Raw genomic sequence first — 16,467 nt, forward strand, 5'->3', positions numbered from 1 at the left:
AAATTAGATAGGCAAAATGTAATTATATTAGGTGGTAGAATAGATCAAATACTACCAAAAACAAACATAAACTAAACATGATAAATGCAAATTAAAATACTAAAAATAAAACATGTAAAACATAAAAAAAGAGAAGTAAAGTTTTTCGTAGAACAAAAGTTGCTCAAAACGACCTCCTAAACACGGGAAAAATAAAAAATTTCGAAAAAAAAATTGGGCAGTAGAGGGTTAAAAGTCTCTTTCGAAATAAAAACAAAAAATTTCAAGTAAAAATTGCTTACGATTTTTTTAATAAATAGTGTATGGCCTAATGGGTGGTCCAAATCCGGGCTTAATCGGGGCTACCCCCTGAAAACAAAGATTGGTCCATCACTAGGCTAAATTCCAGCAAATAGCAAAACTTGTTATAAATAACATAAAATGTTATTGGCCTAATATTTTCAAATATCAAAAAATGTTATTCCCACGTTATTTACGTCTGCTCGGGATAAACATGCATTACTCCTGAAAATTCACCAAAGTATCAAAACGAAATTCGACTCCAAATCTTCAAACTTACCGACCACCTGCATCTGGAGGTGTCCCGTGGCGGTGGAGAAGAGTGGCGCATCGGCGGTCACTTCGCAGGAAAAGTTCCCGGACAGCCCAAATCCAATGTTTCGAATCACCACTTGGCTGGCATTTGAGAGGGATAGCTGAAAAGATAGAAAAAAATACAAAAAAGTTTTTAAAACTCAAGCTGACAGATCAGATATTGTTGCCCCAGAGTGTCACAATTACGCCAAAAATCGATACTTTTTGGAGAAACTTTTCAGGTCTTCTCCCTAAACAAACAAACAGAGCATAACTTTGTTAGACTATGGAGTTCGCTGTGAGCAAACATTCGCGGGAACGGGGGAAAAATCAAAGTCACCTTTTTTTAAAGAAGAAAAATACCCCTTAAAAGTATCGCGAATCTTCCAAATAAAACTTGACAAAAGATACACATAGCAACCCCCCGACTGTGAAACTTTTCCATCCGATCAAAAGGGGTATCGGAGGACTGACTTTTTTTTCTTGGAACAGTGAGATTTTAAAATAAAATTCAGTTGAAATTGAAAAAAAAAACCTGTTCGACAAACCCGAGCAGACGGGAATAATTTGGAAGGCCTATAACATTTTATGTTATTTATAACAAAATTTGTTATTCGTCGTTATGATTTTTTTTGTTATTGGATTGTTATTGTAATAACAGACTAATAACATTTTTATTTATTCTTCGAACAAATCTTTGTTATTATTTTTTGTTATTTTAACAACTAATCCGATCATCCCAATAACAGTTGGAGGTATTCTTCCATATCAAAAAATGTTATTCCAAAGTTGTTTTGGCTTTCAATCAATATCAGACCAATAACAAATTTTGTTATGATAACATAAACTGTTATTAAACCCTTATGCAAAAATGGATTTTTCTAGAAGATTCCATAACACTTTTTGTTATTTTAACAGTATTTGTTATTGAAATGGCATGAATTTTGTTATTACCGTCTGCCCGGGAAATCAACAAACAAATGTTTGGTAATGTGGCCATTTTCAAACAAAATTATCCCACTGTTCCCAAATTTGACGTCGAACCAGTTATTCGACTAAAAACTTTTCACTTGATACTTATTTTTCTATGATCCAAGACTTGCACGAAAGAAAAACAATATCCGTTTGCGCAAAAGAAACCGCTCCCCGCAAACAGCAACAGTCGCGCGATATTTCACGGGAAAATATGATATCACAACTTTTGTATTTTTGGAGGGGAAGAGTGGAAGCGCTTATTTTGAGAAACAGCTCTGTTGCAAAAAGGAAAGGGTGAGGAGGCTGATTTTGAGGTTTTCCCAAGAGAGACTGCCAGCAAGAAGATCCACCGTCATGTCGTGGTGGCTTCGAGAGCAAACAACGAATTCTTGAGGTCTTTCTCATAATATATTTATAAGATGAGTTGTGCTTTTCTTTTTTATCAGGTGAATGGTGGAACCTGGTTCAACGGTTTGAAGAAAATTCAATTCTACGATTTTGTGTTGTTCAACCGAGGGTGCAAATAAAATACTTGTAGGAATATTGTCCAATTTTGTGTTTTTTTTAAAGAATAGACTCAAGACTGCACAGTTAAAAAATCGTGGTAAAATTTCATCTAAAAAGGGGTAATTCTTTGATGTTAGAAAAAAGGTTTAATTTTACCTCTAATAATGTGTAAATTTATATCTGGCAGACGCTAGGAAAAAATATCTGTAATCCCAAAAAAATAACAAATCCAGCTTACTAAGTCCGCGCCCCAACCCGTTCGGCTAACTCGCCGCTGTAAAAACTGTTCGATCACGGACTTTGTAAGTTGGATATAACTATTTCCGGTTTGATTTTTTTTTGATTACAGATATTTTTTCACATTATTAGAGGTAAAATTAAACCTTTTTTCTGATATAAAGATGTTCCTCTTTTTAGATGTAATTTAACAATGTTTTTTTTAACTATGTGGCAAAATTGGAGTTTAAAATTTTTTTTCGGAAAAAATGGTATTGTTTTAATGCCGATGCAAATATTTTTCAAAGTTTTTGTCCCTCGACTCTGGCCGGAGTTGAGGGAGGGAATATAAAAATTTAAATTACAAGCCATAATCTCAAAAAAAAAGTAAGATTTGACGAAAACGAAAATTTCAGCAAACAAAATATTTTCGCGGTACTATCATTGAATTTTTTTTTTAAATTCAAGAGATTTTTGGATAAACCCATACATGCTTAATATGATTCTAAACGCAGGGGAATGCATTTTAAATTGATTTCAGCTAATTGCACTTGAATTTGCATTAAAATTTTAAAGTATTTTGAAAAAAAAATAATAAAATTTGCCCCTTGATTTTTCGGGCCGATTTTGAAGGAGGGAGTGACAAAAGTTTTTAAAAATATTTGTATTTGCCTGGTAAGCAAAATACGTGTCAGCAGTTCTTATTTTTTTTAAACTAAAAAACCTTCAAAAATGTAAGTAAAATCCATCCCGGGCAAACGGTAATAACAAAATTCATGCAATTTCAATAACAAACATTGTTAAAATAATAGAAAGTGTTATGGAATCTTCTTGAAAAATCAATTTTTGCATAAGGGTTTAATAACAGTTTATGTTATTATAACATAATTTGTTATTGGTCTGATATTGGTTGTTATGGAAGAATACCTCCAACTGTTATTGGGATGCTCGGATTAGTTGTTAAAATAACAAAAAATAATAACAAAGATTTGTTCGAAGAATAACCAAAAATGTTATTAGTCTGTTATTACAATAACAATCCAATAACAAAAAATGTATAACGACGAATAACAAATTTTGTTATAAATAACATACAATGTTATTGGCCTAGTATTCAAATATCAAAAAATGTTATTCCCAAGTTATTTCCGTCTGCTCGGGATATTAATCATGACTTTTGCTTTTTACCCCCGAATGTTTTTGGAGAATTTTGAGGACAAATACGTTAAAAAAATATTCGAAAAAAACCCAGGATTGTTGATTCGGAGTCACATTAAAGCCATCCAACACCGTTGCCCTGAATTAATCTTTCTATTATGATTTGGTAGATACAAACACAATTTGTAGGCTTAAATATAGTAAATGCCATCAAAATTTTATTTCAGAAATTTGTGGTTCAACGTCGCAAAAAGTCGCATGAGATGCACAAAATGTTGGAAAATTCGTAAAAGCATGAAAATAAAACAAATAAATTAATATATTTCAAATCTTAGGTCGCCAGTTCTCTACGGAATCGGTCTTTCTTTAATTTTTTATTTTTGTATTTTTTTATCCGGCTGAAACTTTTTTGATGCCTTCAGTATGCCCAATGAAGCCATTTTGCATCATTAGTTCGTTCATATAAATTTCCATACAAATTTGGCAGCTGTCCATACAAACATGATATGTGAAAATTCAAAAATCTGTATCTTTTGTAGACATTTTTTGATCGATTTGGTGTCTTCGACAAAGTTTTAGGTATGGGCATGGACTACACTGGAAAAAAATGATACACGGTAAAAAAAATGGTGATTTTTAATTTCACTTTTTGTTACTAAAACTTGATTTGGAAAAAAACACTATTTTTAATATTTTTTATTTTCTGATTTGTTTTAGGACATCAAATGCCAACTTTTCAGAAATTTGCAGAATGGGCAAAAAATCTTTGACCGAGTTATGATTTTTTGAATCAATAAAGATTTTTATTTTAATTGAAAATAATTAAAAGGGCCGTTGCAAATATTTTTTGAAGTTTATGTCCCTCGACTCTGACCAAAGTCGAGGGGGGAGGGGGGCAAAAAAATAATAAAAGTATAAAAATTGAAATTACGAGCCATGGTTTAAACATTTTAATGAAAAATGTGTTTTAAAACGCATTATACACCCGTCCAGTTGTTTTGCCATCATTTGTTTTCAAAACAGTATTGACGAAAAGTTTAGTTTTTGCGAAAAATGAAATTTTTGCGGTGGAATTTCATAAAGATTCAAAACATTTTTAAAAAAAACCCAAACATGCTAAATATGATTATCGATGCAGAAAAATAAATTTCAGATTGTTCTCAGTTGATTAGACTTCTATTTCATGGAAATTTTGAAGTTTTTTGGAAAAAAAAAATTTGCCTTCTGATTTTTGAGACCAATTTTGAAGGGGGAGGCAACATAAACTTTGAAAAATATTTGCAACGGCCTAACCGCAACTTTTTTTTAATATGTTACCTAAAAATGGCTATGACTTGAAAACAGTGCACTTTATCAAAATTTCACTAAAGTGCTTTTTGATTGTAAATTCGATTTTACATCGAAAAATGAAGTTGAAAAATTTTTGCGAACAATATTTCGATTTTTTGAAAAAAATCTGTATTGATTCAAAAAATCATGACTCGGTCATGGTTGCCCATTCTGGAAATTTCTGAAAAGTTGTCTTTTGATGTCCTCTAAAACATATTAAAAAATAAAAAAAGTGATTTTTTTGCAGATTAAGTTTTAGTGACAAAAAGTGAAATTAAAAATCACCAAATTTTGTTTACCGTGTATCATTTTTTTTTCAGTGTAGTCCATATCCATACCTACAACTTTGCCGAAGACACCAAATCGATCAAAAAATTCCTTCAAAAGATACAGATTTTTTGAATTTTCATACATAATTTTTGTATGGACAGCTGCCAAATTTGTATGGAAATTTATATAAACGAACTAATGATGCAAATAGCTTCTATGGGCATACCGAAGGCATGAAAAAAGTTTCAGCCGGATTAAAAAATACGAATGACCGAAATCTCAGAGAATTGCTCAAATAGAAGTCAATTTAACTTAAAACAATCTAAAATGCATTTTTCTGCATTGATATTCATATTTAGCATGTTTGGGCTGGATTAAAAATATTTGAAATTTTTTATAAAATTACAATGTACAGCACAAAGCAAAAGCTTTTTTTTGGCCAAAAAAGAAATTTTCGTCATTATTTAGGTATTTTGGAAACTAAAGATTGCAAAACAACTCGACAGGTGTATAATGCATTTTGAAGCTCTTGTTTCATTCAAATGTTGAAGCCATGGCTCGTAAATTCAATTTTTAAACTTTTTTGTTGTTTTGCCCCCCCTCGACTGTGGTCAGAGTCGAGGGACATAAACTTCAAAAAATATTTGCAACAGCCTTAGGAAGGTATCCAAAATGAAAAAAACACTCGATATAAGGGTCTTTCCACCTGAAGTGTGCAAGAAAAAATGCAAATTTGAAGTGTGCAAGAAAAAAATGAAATTTGAAAATTACCATCCCCGATCCTGCTCAAATTTGGAAGAGCTGTTGAGACTATCAAAACATGCAAAAATCCCGAATTTCATCAAAATCGGACCAGCCCCTCCATTTTTGTACCCTCCCCAAAAATCGACTTTTTGGCGATTTTTGAGCGAAACCCCTATCTTCAAACGACGATAACTAGGAACCACAAATCTTAGAGGGTCTGTCTTAGACACAATTTCGTAAAATCCATTTCCGTGATCAAAATTTAGATTAACATATTTTTTCTACCTGTATTGCGCAATTGAAAACTTTAAATGGCCGTATCTCAAAACAGCCCTATTTATTTTTTAAATTTGACCTCACCATCGTAATCCCAGGCCAATTTTACATAAGAATCACTTATCGACAGAAAGGAATATGTTTCGTTCCAGAGATATCAAATTTTAAAGTTTTAAGTATTTGAGATTACCTAAATAAGCTTTATTCGCCGCATCTGCTAGAAAAAACTCGGGCGCACTGATCAATACCTGCTACCTGGTCATTTATTGAAATAAGATTTCATCCCAAATAATCATTAGCAAATTAGGCAAAAGTTGAATGTACACCACTGTAGGAAACTGCTGTATAATCTAAAATTAAAAAAATAGCATATGGGGAATTTGTGTGCTAGTCCACAGGACAGAGCAAGAACGACACGCAATACAGGGCAGAATGGAATTCCCACAGTGCTAGCAGGAAATTGCAATTGATCTTGTAAGTAACACTTAAGAAAATAAAAATGAATAAAACTCTCGTGAAGCATGATTAAGGAGGAGGATTTCTGGAAAGTATAAAACTGAAAAATGCAAGAAAATCACAAAGATTAATCTGATTTATTATCTGACTAAGATCAAATTCAATTGTGTTGATTTAGACACCGTCCGAACAATAATATTTTTTTTGTGTGTCAATAATTTCGAAATCTTGGAAAACGATACAGCTGCTGTCCACATGTATCAGAAGTATATGGTTTTGTTTTTGAAATTGAATGTACCAGAATTGAAAAAAATCATCAATTGTTCAGATGAAACTGGCTCACAATATAAAAATCGGTTTCATATGATCAATCTTTCAAACCGTAAGGCAAATTTTGGGGTTTTTGCTGAATGGCACTATTTCGCACATGGCAAAAGCCCTAGAACCCATGAGAACTATTTCATCTACTATAGCCAGCTCTACATGTGTTCTCGCTTTAAATAAAAGAAGAAATAAAAGAAATAATTTGATAAAGTTGGAAGAAATCCGGAATTAGGAAAAATATGAAAATAATAGAAAAATGATAATTTTTTGTAAATTGTATTGTAAAAACTCTGTAGCATTTGCAAATTAATATTAAAAGTTCAAGTTTTACTTAATATGGTTCAATGACACTGAGATCAGGAAAAACTTGCATTAAAAATTACCCATTAAATGTTCCTGAAACAAAAATAGATTGTTCAAGGTATTGATTATCTCAAAATCGTATAAAATTATAAAAATAATTCATCTTACAAAACACCAGGTAGTAATTATTGATCAGCACGACTGAGTGCTTCTAACAGATGCGGCGAGTGTAGCTAATTTAGGTAATCTCAAATACTCAAAGCTTTAAAATTCGATATCTCTGGAACGAAACATATTCCTTTCTGTCGATAAGTGATTCTTATGTAAAATTGGACGGGGAATACGATGGTGAGATCAAATTTTAAAAATAAATAGGGCTGTTTTGAGATACGGCCACTTAAAGTTTTCAATTGCGCAATACAGGTAGAAAACATATTTTAATCTAAATTTTGATCACGGAAATGGATTCTACGTCCAATTTTCTTCAAATTTAAGTCTTAGACCGACCCTCTAAGATTTGTGGTTCCTGAGTTATCGTCGTTTGAAGATAGGGGTTTCGCTCAAAAATCGCCAAAAAGTTGATTTTTTGGGAGGGTACAAAAATGGAGGGGCTGGTCCGATTTGGATGAAATTCGGGATTTTTGCATGTTTTAATAGTCTCAACAGCTCTGCCAAATTTTAGCAGAATCGGAGATGGTAATTTTCAAATGCTGTTCCGCTTCAGATGGAATATAACCCATAAGAAATATCGATTTTCGGTCCTCATTGAAATTCCATTTGCAAGATTTTTAAAAACCGTTTTCGCAAATGTCATAACAAAGTCAAATAAAGGTTAAGATTTTTTTAATTTAATTTAATTTATTCTGAGATAAATTTATCTGACATTAAAAAAAGTGAAAATCAATTCAGGTTATTACCAATTTTATTTAAAGGTTTTGTCTTTCTCCCTCTACCTTTTTAACAAAATTGCTAAAAAATCAGAGGGACCAAAAAAATATAGCTTTTGATTGAATTGTTCAATCATCACAAAAAATGTACAAATTTTGAATTCCGGAAAACAAATCATAAATTCATTGTGTTTTTGATCATGAATTTATCTTTAAAGATATCTTGATGAAACTGGAAGTCAGTGAAATTGTGTTCATAGTAATATTAATACATTGATTTCGTTAACAATTATTTTCCTCTAGTTCGGCAAAACATTTGTAGCATCATTCCTGCCACTAAGTTGGGCACAACTAATGGCACACCGGTGCGACGGACGTGCGCTAGGCCCAAGGCTGTATATCAAAGGTACTCGTCATCTTGCTTTGCATTAGTGTGAGTGCATGACTCCGTGCCACTAAAACCAAAACAATAACAAAAGAACAAAGGACCGTGCCAGGAAAACCAAAACATAAACAATGTCAATGTCAGTGGAGTGAGAGAGTCAGAGATAGCGATTTTGACAACCGCACTACTACACACTCAATCGCGAGTACCTTAGGTAGAAAGCCATGCGCTAGGCCAATGTGACAGCTAAATAAGCGCCATCTGCAAATAAATTTCGCTACATTATGTCCCCTCCCCCCAAACAAACACAAAAGCAAGGGTTGCCAAAGCGAGCATTTACGTTTTCGTTGGAATTTTTTTTTTTGTGGAAGGGGAAAGCAGGGAGGTCATAAGAATAAGTTTTCTCTTTATTTTGTGGACTTTTTACTGAACTACACCAGAAGAAAGAGATTTTCACAATAGGGTATTTAAAAAATAATAATGATGTGAAAATTTTAGAATTTGTTTTCAAAACATTGTAATTTTCTTAACATCTCTATTTATTCTGTTAAACGTGACGTAACTTTTTAAGGTGGATTCACAGCCAAAAAAGGACACGACACGGAGAAGATATGGGCTGGATTTGGGTGATAAATTGCCGGTGGGTTTCAATTGTGGGCTCCCCAAGTTAGCTCGAGAAAGAAGTGAGCTGCAGACATGGCCATATTTTGGTTCTTATCGCAAGATCTCCAACTGCTCAAGCCAAGGGGATGTTCACGGATGTCAACGCGAATAATTACCGAATGTTTGAATTATGATTCGTGGAGTCAATTAAATTGCAAAACAAGTGGCTAAGCCTCAAGTGACGCAGAGCACTTCATTAGCAAATCATTTGAGTGTCTCATTAAAATTATCAAGAACGACTTAAGTAGTCCCGGCGCGAATAAACAAGCGCAATCCGAGCCGATCCCTCAAGAAGATGGTCTCATTAGAATAATCCAAGAGGAGGAGGAAGTTTGTGAAAAAGGAAAACCGGGCAGTAAAACAAATCTTCTGCAATCTGAAGGGAAAAAAGACGCCCCCTCGAGGATTTCAAGTGAGGGCATCCCAACGACTGGCAAAAAGGTAAAACACGAGCAGCAGATAATCAAGTGTAATGCCATACTTTTCCCGGCCAGCTTTTATCTGCTGATTTAAGAGGCAGGGTCAAGTTGAGGAAAATAAAGGCCACGGAACTGAGAGCTGCCTTCAAGAGGGTTGTTCATCTTGTTGGATTTAAAAACTTGGGGTTTTTTGGGGTGTGAAAAGTTTTCGGCTTGAGTATTCAAACTTTCCTGTGATGATCTGATCTCTTTAAAGGTGGAGTTAAACTATGGGTGAAGTACTCACATCCACGTTGATGCCCGGAAAGGGGAAGATCTTCTTCTCGGGATACTCGCTGGGTGAAAATCGGTAGAACTCCCGCAGCCCGCGGTAAAACTTGACCGAGTACAGCGGCGTATCTTCCAGATCGTACATGCAGGTGAGCGTTGCGTGCTGACTTCGCCTCACGGCGGGGGGGTCCACCACCAGCTGGACCGATCGTATCGCGCCGGCACTGTAGTCTGAAATGAGACGAAAATGAAAACCATTAAAAATATTGACAGCGATTAAAGTTCAATTATCTCAACTTCCTATGTAATTCTCAACAAAACGTTTTCTTTTCACAGCATTTAAAGCACTCCATCGTTCAAGCCTGAACCCTCGCGCTGCAGCATTTATCTTCTAATCTCATCTCCATAAAATTAATAAAGAGAGCTTTTCCCACGCCAATCTACAGCCGCTTTCAGACCCTGACTGAAAATCATGAAAATGAGGAAAATCCGTCTCCCAGATCATGGTCGAGGCTGAAGGTTTGGAAAATTGATGGAACCACCAGGCGGGATCAAAAGAGGCCGAGTCAGCCAGGAGAAGATTAAAATATGCGATATCAATTGCCTTTGATTAAGGTTTCGCTTGAAGACGAAGATGCCGACGACGACCAGCTGCCTTTTGGCAAGCTTTAACCGCTCGGTGGCGCAGCCCTGTGGTGATGTTTATTGGCGAAAACATAGTTTTTTGTCTGTGTATTTCTCTGAGACTATGTCAAATTTTAAAGACTGTTGAATAGAATTTCTCAATTGTTTGTTAATTCAACACAGTAACTTAGATTTGATTCCAGATCATTGCGAACAAAACATTTTCAAAATTGGTTTGGAATTGATTATCCAACTCGACTGTTTGAAATTTATATTGTTTCTCTGTTGATTACTCGTCACGTTCTGTAAGAATTTGACTCTTTGCATTCCTTTTGCCATCAAGACCATTTTGCATCATAAGTTACAAGGTTTCGTACAAGTTTGCAGGTTGGTCAAATAAAATAGGCATGTGATTATTCAAAAATCTGTCACTTGAGAAGGGATTTTCTGATCGATTTAGTTTCTTCGTAAAAGTTGTTGGTTATGAAAATGGAAAATTTTAGTTTTTTTTATATTTTAAGGGGATTAAAAGGTTTCTCTTGTGCCAGTGTTTAGGATGGTGCAAAATTTGGTACCGGTGGTGTGCATTTTTGAAAACGAGACATTTTTGGTAAAAAAAAGTGTCAAACACAACTTAAAAATAATTTTCGCACATTTACTCACAAAGTGCAGAGGGATCGCAGTAAGCCGAGCGTGTGGGCAGACGTGTTTTTTCTGCTGCAGTTTTTTTTAAAGTACCTATTTGAATCAACGCGGATTTTTGGCTTGCTACGATGGTTCCTGTGGATTTATAAGAAGCTCGATTTTGGAACCTGGACAGGGCAGTTGCGTGCAAGAAGCACTGGCACGATGAACGTCATGAAGGCCACGATGGGTTACGTGCTGCATTTGTCCGCATTACGGACCGGTGCTCGAGGGTTGCTTCAAGGGTTCACGTTGCACGTGGCCAAAGATCCGGACGGGTGGACCAGACCAGACGCTGAGCAAGGAACAAGCCCAAGGTTGGTTCGTCATCGTCATCGTGGAAGAGTTTTTCGTCTATCTGGATGTGACGGAGAATACAAAAATACGGAAACGGTTGCCATCTGTCTGGACTGCTTTTTTTTCAAACATGTTTTATAAAATTTACAACTCCAATACTTCTAATATACATTAAATTTTCCGAGGATTCCGAATATGACAAAATTGAAACCAAAAAGTGCCGCTATGGAAGCCTACAGGGTGACGATTCTCGAGATTTTCAATTTCCCGGGAATCGAGAGTTGAATTTGGCCATTTCCCGGGAATTTCCGGGACCCGGGAGTTTTTTTGACTATGCCAATAGTGCCTAAATTTAAAATGAAAAGTAATAAATTTATTTCTTTATAAATGAATTCAGTTACAATTCATTCATACTAATTCTTTGAAACGTTAAGTAGCCCCATTATTTTGATGAACTATACTGCCCATATTCGCATAAATGCCCCATATGCAAAAACAGCAAGCTGAGAAAACCGCAAATCAAGTTTGTCCCACACTTAAGGTTACGTGTTAAGTTTTCACGAAAAAACTGGATTTCCCCCTGCTTTCTTGAACAAAGTACTGGATGCTAGGGGCTTTTCTGAAAGAGCACACGATTTTGAACCAAACTGCATCATTAGCTCAAAAGTGATGAAAATGCATATGGGACATTTATGCGAACAGGGGCAGTATATAAAACCATTTGATTTTTTTCTGAATCTGCAAATAAAAAATCGTTTCTTGAGCTTTTTAAGACTCAAAATTGTAGTTTAAAATATTAACGAATCTTAATTCGCACTGAGTGATTTTTCAAAAGTTGCACAAAGTTGTTATTAGATTTTTGTAAACAAAAAATAACTAATATAGTTAATATATAATTAACCAGTATCGGAAATTTTGGAATATGATAAACAACGGCTTAAAACAACAAATTAAACTGTTTTTTTTGTTGTAATTTTCAAGGTCAACTGTGAATATTCATTGAAGAAATATTTACAGTTATCAGAAAAGTCCATTTGTTCACAAAAAAAAAAGATTATGAGGATTGCTATACTCGAGAGAAGATATGGGAATTGAACTTAACTTGAAAAATCTTTTCCCTCTTAGAAATAATAAAGAAAATATTTGAAAACTGTAACGGCTAAATATTTTTAAGGTAAATTTTGAGGTTCGAATTTTTTTGGCTTCTCTCTATTAAAGTTTTTGGAATTTTTGACAAGTTAAAATTTACACTTTCTGAATAAGAAGATAAGAGAAGCATTGGTTTGTTCGAACTTGAACATCGAACATTGAACATTCTATGTTCAAAACAATATTGAATTTTGCAAATGTTTTTTTCTGATTTGTTTATATAATTTCCCGGGAGTCTAGACCGAATTTCCCGGGAATCGAGAGGTCCAAAAATGGTCGATTTCCCGGGAATTCCCGCTCGTCACCCTCTACCTACAGGGCAAAAACCAACGTTGTAAAATGTTTGCTATTAAAAAAAATCGAAAAACTATGAGAAAAACTGCGATTGACCAAAAAGTTAAAACCGTAGGCTAATAGTCCATGAAATTACCTAACTTTTGACCTATCGGAGTATCGGTGTTGGAGGCTGTTGCAAAAAGATATCAAGGTTTAAAAAAAATCAATTTTTATCAGTAATTTGCAAAAGCTATGAGAAACAGTCTAACCAATCCTGGATGTCTATGGCATATTTTGAAGGGCTTCAAAATATCTTTCGAATGCAGCTAAGAGAGTTGGAATTGATGAAGTTTTACGGAAAAATGCGAGCAATTTAATTGCAATTGGACCTCAAACGTTAAAGCCAGTTTTACCCCACTTTCCTTTGTCATAGAGGGCTCATAATTGGCATGAGTTCATCTCATGTATAGACAAACAAACGCTGAAAGTTTCATCCAAATCGGAGCACCTAAATACGACCTGTTACACATTGGTGACAAACTCGCTCTTAAGTAAAATTGATAAAGAGGCAGTCTTTTGCCAAAAATTCACAACCTCTGGTTCTAGTTATAAAAATATTGATTTGTATTGCACTTTTAACTAAATTCGAAGTACAAATTCAAAGTTTTCACATTTCGTTTGAAACTTGTTCTACTAAAAATATCTTTTAATTAGAAGATTCGAAGATTTCGAATTGTGTTTAAGCTTTGATTATTTAAACAATAATTTTAACTTTTTTAATGGAAATTATCTAAAGAACTCGAAAATGCATTTTTTTTTCGATTCGAACTCATTTTCATTGAAAAAATTATGACACTTTAAGAATATTTACATACGTAATCATTTAACACCACATTTTTTAATAATACCTTTTCTTGAAGTCATTCGAGCACTTCTCTCCTTGTCATTGTGATTCCATAACTTTCTATAAGTACTTGTTTTCTTCATTTTGCAAAACAAAATCTCGAACCTATTAAAAACATCCCGACTGCCAATCGCATGACTCTTGTTTACGTTATTTAAAATGAAATGTTATTTGGGTAAGTAAAACTAATTAGAATATTTTTTTTGTAGAGCCTTTATACCACTGCGACCAATTATAGGAATATTGTGGTGTGACCCATTTTTTATAGCAAATCAGGTTAACCCATCACCATGGAACGGTGAGGGGCAGCTCCTGTTTATTGCATTTTGTCCCAGTTAGGGTCGACTCCTTTGATGAAGTCTATTACCCTACTGGGAAAGAATATTGCTGTGGAGGATTCTGAAGTACACAAGAACGAAATTTCTTCATAAAACTTCGTCTGACGTCAATATCAAAACATTGATAGGGCAAGAAAAACAATTAAATTCTTGGTTCAAATCTCCAACAAAAGAATCCTTTTTCAAATCATCTTTTCCTTCCGGGGAAAACGATTTAAAACCTAAGCTAGGAAAAATAAAATAAAAACGCGTTCGTGATAAGTGAATGAAATGCTCATCCGGCAAATATTCATGACAAATAAAAAGTTGAATATTCATATGAATGATGGAAAGCTTATGAGTGGGTGGTTGGTGGGTGGCGGTAAAAACCTCGGAAAAACCTTCTGCTTCCGTCACATAAAGCTCACACGCACAGCAAAGCGAGCGCCACCGCGCGAGGAAAAAGTGGAAAATTTTATAGCATTAAGATGTCATCATTCATTCTAATGGTTTTTGAAATGTCGCTAGGATGAGCTGAATGGGTGAGCTTGTGTGACCCCACCCCCCGATGACATCAATGCTCATCGCAAATCCACGCTCAGCTCAGCTCAGCTCGCGATGACAAAGTTGCGAAAATGTCATTTTTCAAACCGGAGTGGAAGGATTTTCAGCGCATTTCAAGACGGCGGTATTTTTTTCTTCTTTTTCTCCCACCGATGTCGAATAAAACTTCAAACTTGTCGCAATATGGGTTACCACCAACCAACAAGCAGCAGCAGTCACATTTGACAAGTTATGGGGCCGCTTTTGGGGCCTGTCGAAAGAAAGGCTCGTGGCTCGTAAAAATAAAGCGAAAATATCATTTTCCGCTGAAAGTGTGAGGGGGCGAAAAAAAACGTGGAAAATATGTACAAAACTGGCCTTGTACACACGTCGTCGAAGAAAGGAAAAACTGCTCACGTCGAGGTCCATTATCGTAAAAAGTGAGGCTTTATTGTCGCGACTGACGGAGCAAAGCTTCTGTCAGGAAAAAAAAAAAAAGGGAGAGGGGGGCAGCCACTTTTGGTTGGATGACGTGGGAAAATTGAGGCACCCCTCGATCGAAGCAAGTGAATTGTGAATTGGGGAGTCATAATTTTGGGGGTGAATTATGGAGGACTTTTTGATACTGTTATTGGGAAACTTTTGGTGGAAATTAAGTTGAATCAAGATTTTTATATAGTTACTGAAAACTTTTGCCAGAAGAGTGTACAAAATCGTATTTATGAACTTGTGACTCTTGTGGTGGCCCAGGGAAAGATACGAGATCAACGTCAAAGATATCTAGATGAAGGTTATCTTGTTTGCAAAGAACATTTGACTTGATGAAAAGGACCGCCGCAAAAATATTTAAAAGTAAGTCTACGGGAAACAAATTTTTTAAAGGTAAAAAGGGCAAGTCAGTTAAAACAAAACTTCTCATAACTAAAATCAAACTCTGAACTTGACAGATTGTTTGCTATCGTCCTATTAGTTGTCTGCGACATGGAAAACATTTACTTGTGGTATTTTCCTGAAAACTGTTTCATATATCTTAAACCTACTTGAGGGTTGTTCAAATATTACGTCCAGAGTTTTTGGGATTTCAGACCAGATTTCTTTTCCATTTGTTAGACAAAACACTTTTTTGAAGAATGATACTTCCAAACCAAGGTTGTAAACGATAAAATTATCGAGATTCGATTACGATAACGATAATTATCGTTATTCAAATAGTCTTATCGACGATAACGGACGACAACTTATTTTTAAGTATATTTCTAAAATAGGCTTAATCCAACCAAAGCATGCATAGAATATATTTTCAATGTTTAAATACTAAAAAAATAAACAAAAAATATCGAATTTTTCGAAATACTCAAATTTGTACAATTCGCACAATATTCGAAGTTTTGCATGTATTTTCATAAATTACCATAAATTTTCAAAAAATGTTTTTTTTTTAAATACTCAAAATTTAATAACTTACAATATGGAATTCAACGATTCGAAATTTTGCATACAAATTCACTGTTTTAGAGTTTTACGAATGTATTTGGGTAATTCTCTAATAACTCACAAGGCGTCATCCATAAAGTATGTCACGCTCTAGGGGGGAGGGGGGGTCTGAGCAAGTGTGACATTGCGTGTTATAAGTATAGGAAAAGCGTGACAAAGGGGGGGGAGGGGGGGGGGTAAATTTTGGCTGATTTTAGCTTGACGTACTTTATGGATGAGGCCCAAGAAATCAGGAAAAGTTGCCCCGACCCCTCTTTGATTTGCGTGAAACTTTGTCCTAAGGGGTAACTTTTGTACCTGATCACGAATCCGAGGTCCGTTTTTTGATATCTCGTGACGGAGGGGCGGTACGACCCTTTTCATTTTTGAACATGCGAGAAAAGAGGTGTTTTTCAATAATTTGCAGCCTGAAACGGTGATGAGA

The 16,467-nt window shown here is 34.8% G+C and overlaps 1 protein-coding gene across 1 annotated transcript in view; it reads right to left on the reverse strand.

Annotated features, from left to right (window-relative positions):
* Positions 1-16,467, reverse strand: part of LOC120430290 (uncharacterized) — a 300,000-nt gene that overhangs the window by 202,411 nt on the left and 81,122 nt on the right. Inside the window, exons 2-3 of the mRNA XM_052706656.1 lie at positions 9,772-9,986; positions 560-695 (exon numbers count right to left, since the gene is read on the reverse strand). Coding sequence (XP_052562616.1) covers positions 560-695; positions 9,772-9,986 — 351 coding nt within the window. The remainder of the gene's footprint in view (positions 1-559; positions 696-9,771; positions 9,987-16,467) is intronic.

Source organism: Culex pipiens, chromosome 1, assembly GCF_016801865.2.
Source record: "Culex pipiens pallens isolate TS chromosome 1, TS_CPP_V2, whole genome shotgun sequence".
Lineage (NCBI taxonomy): Eukaryota > Metazoa > Arthropoda > Insecta > Diptera > Culicidae > Culex > Culex pipiens.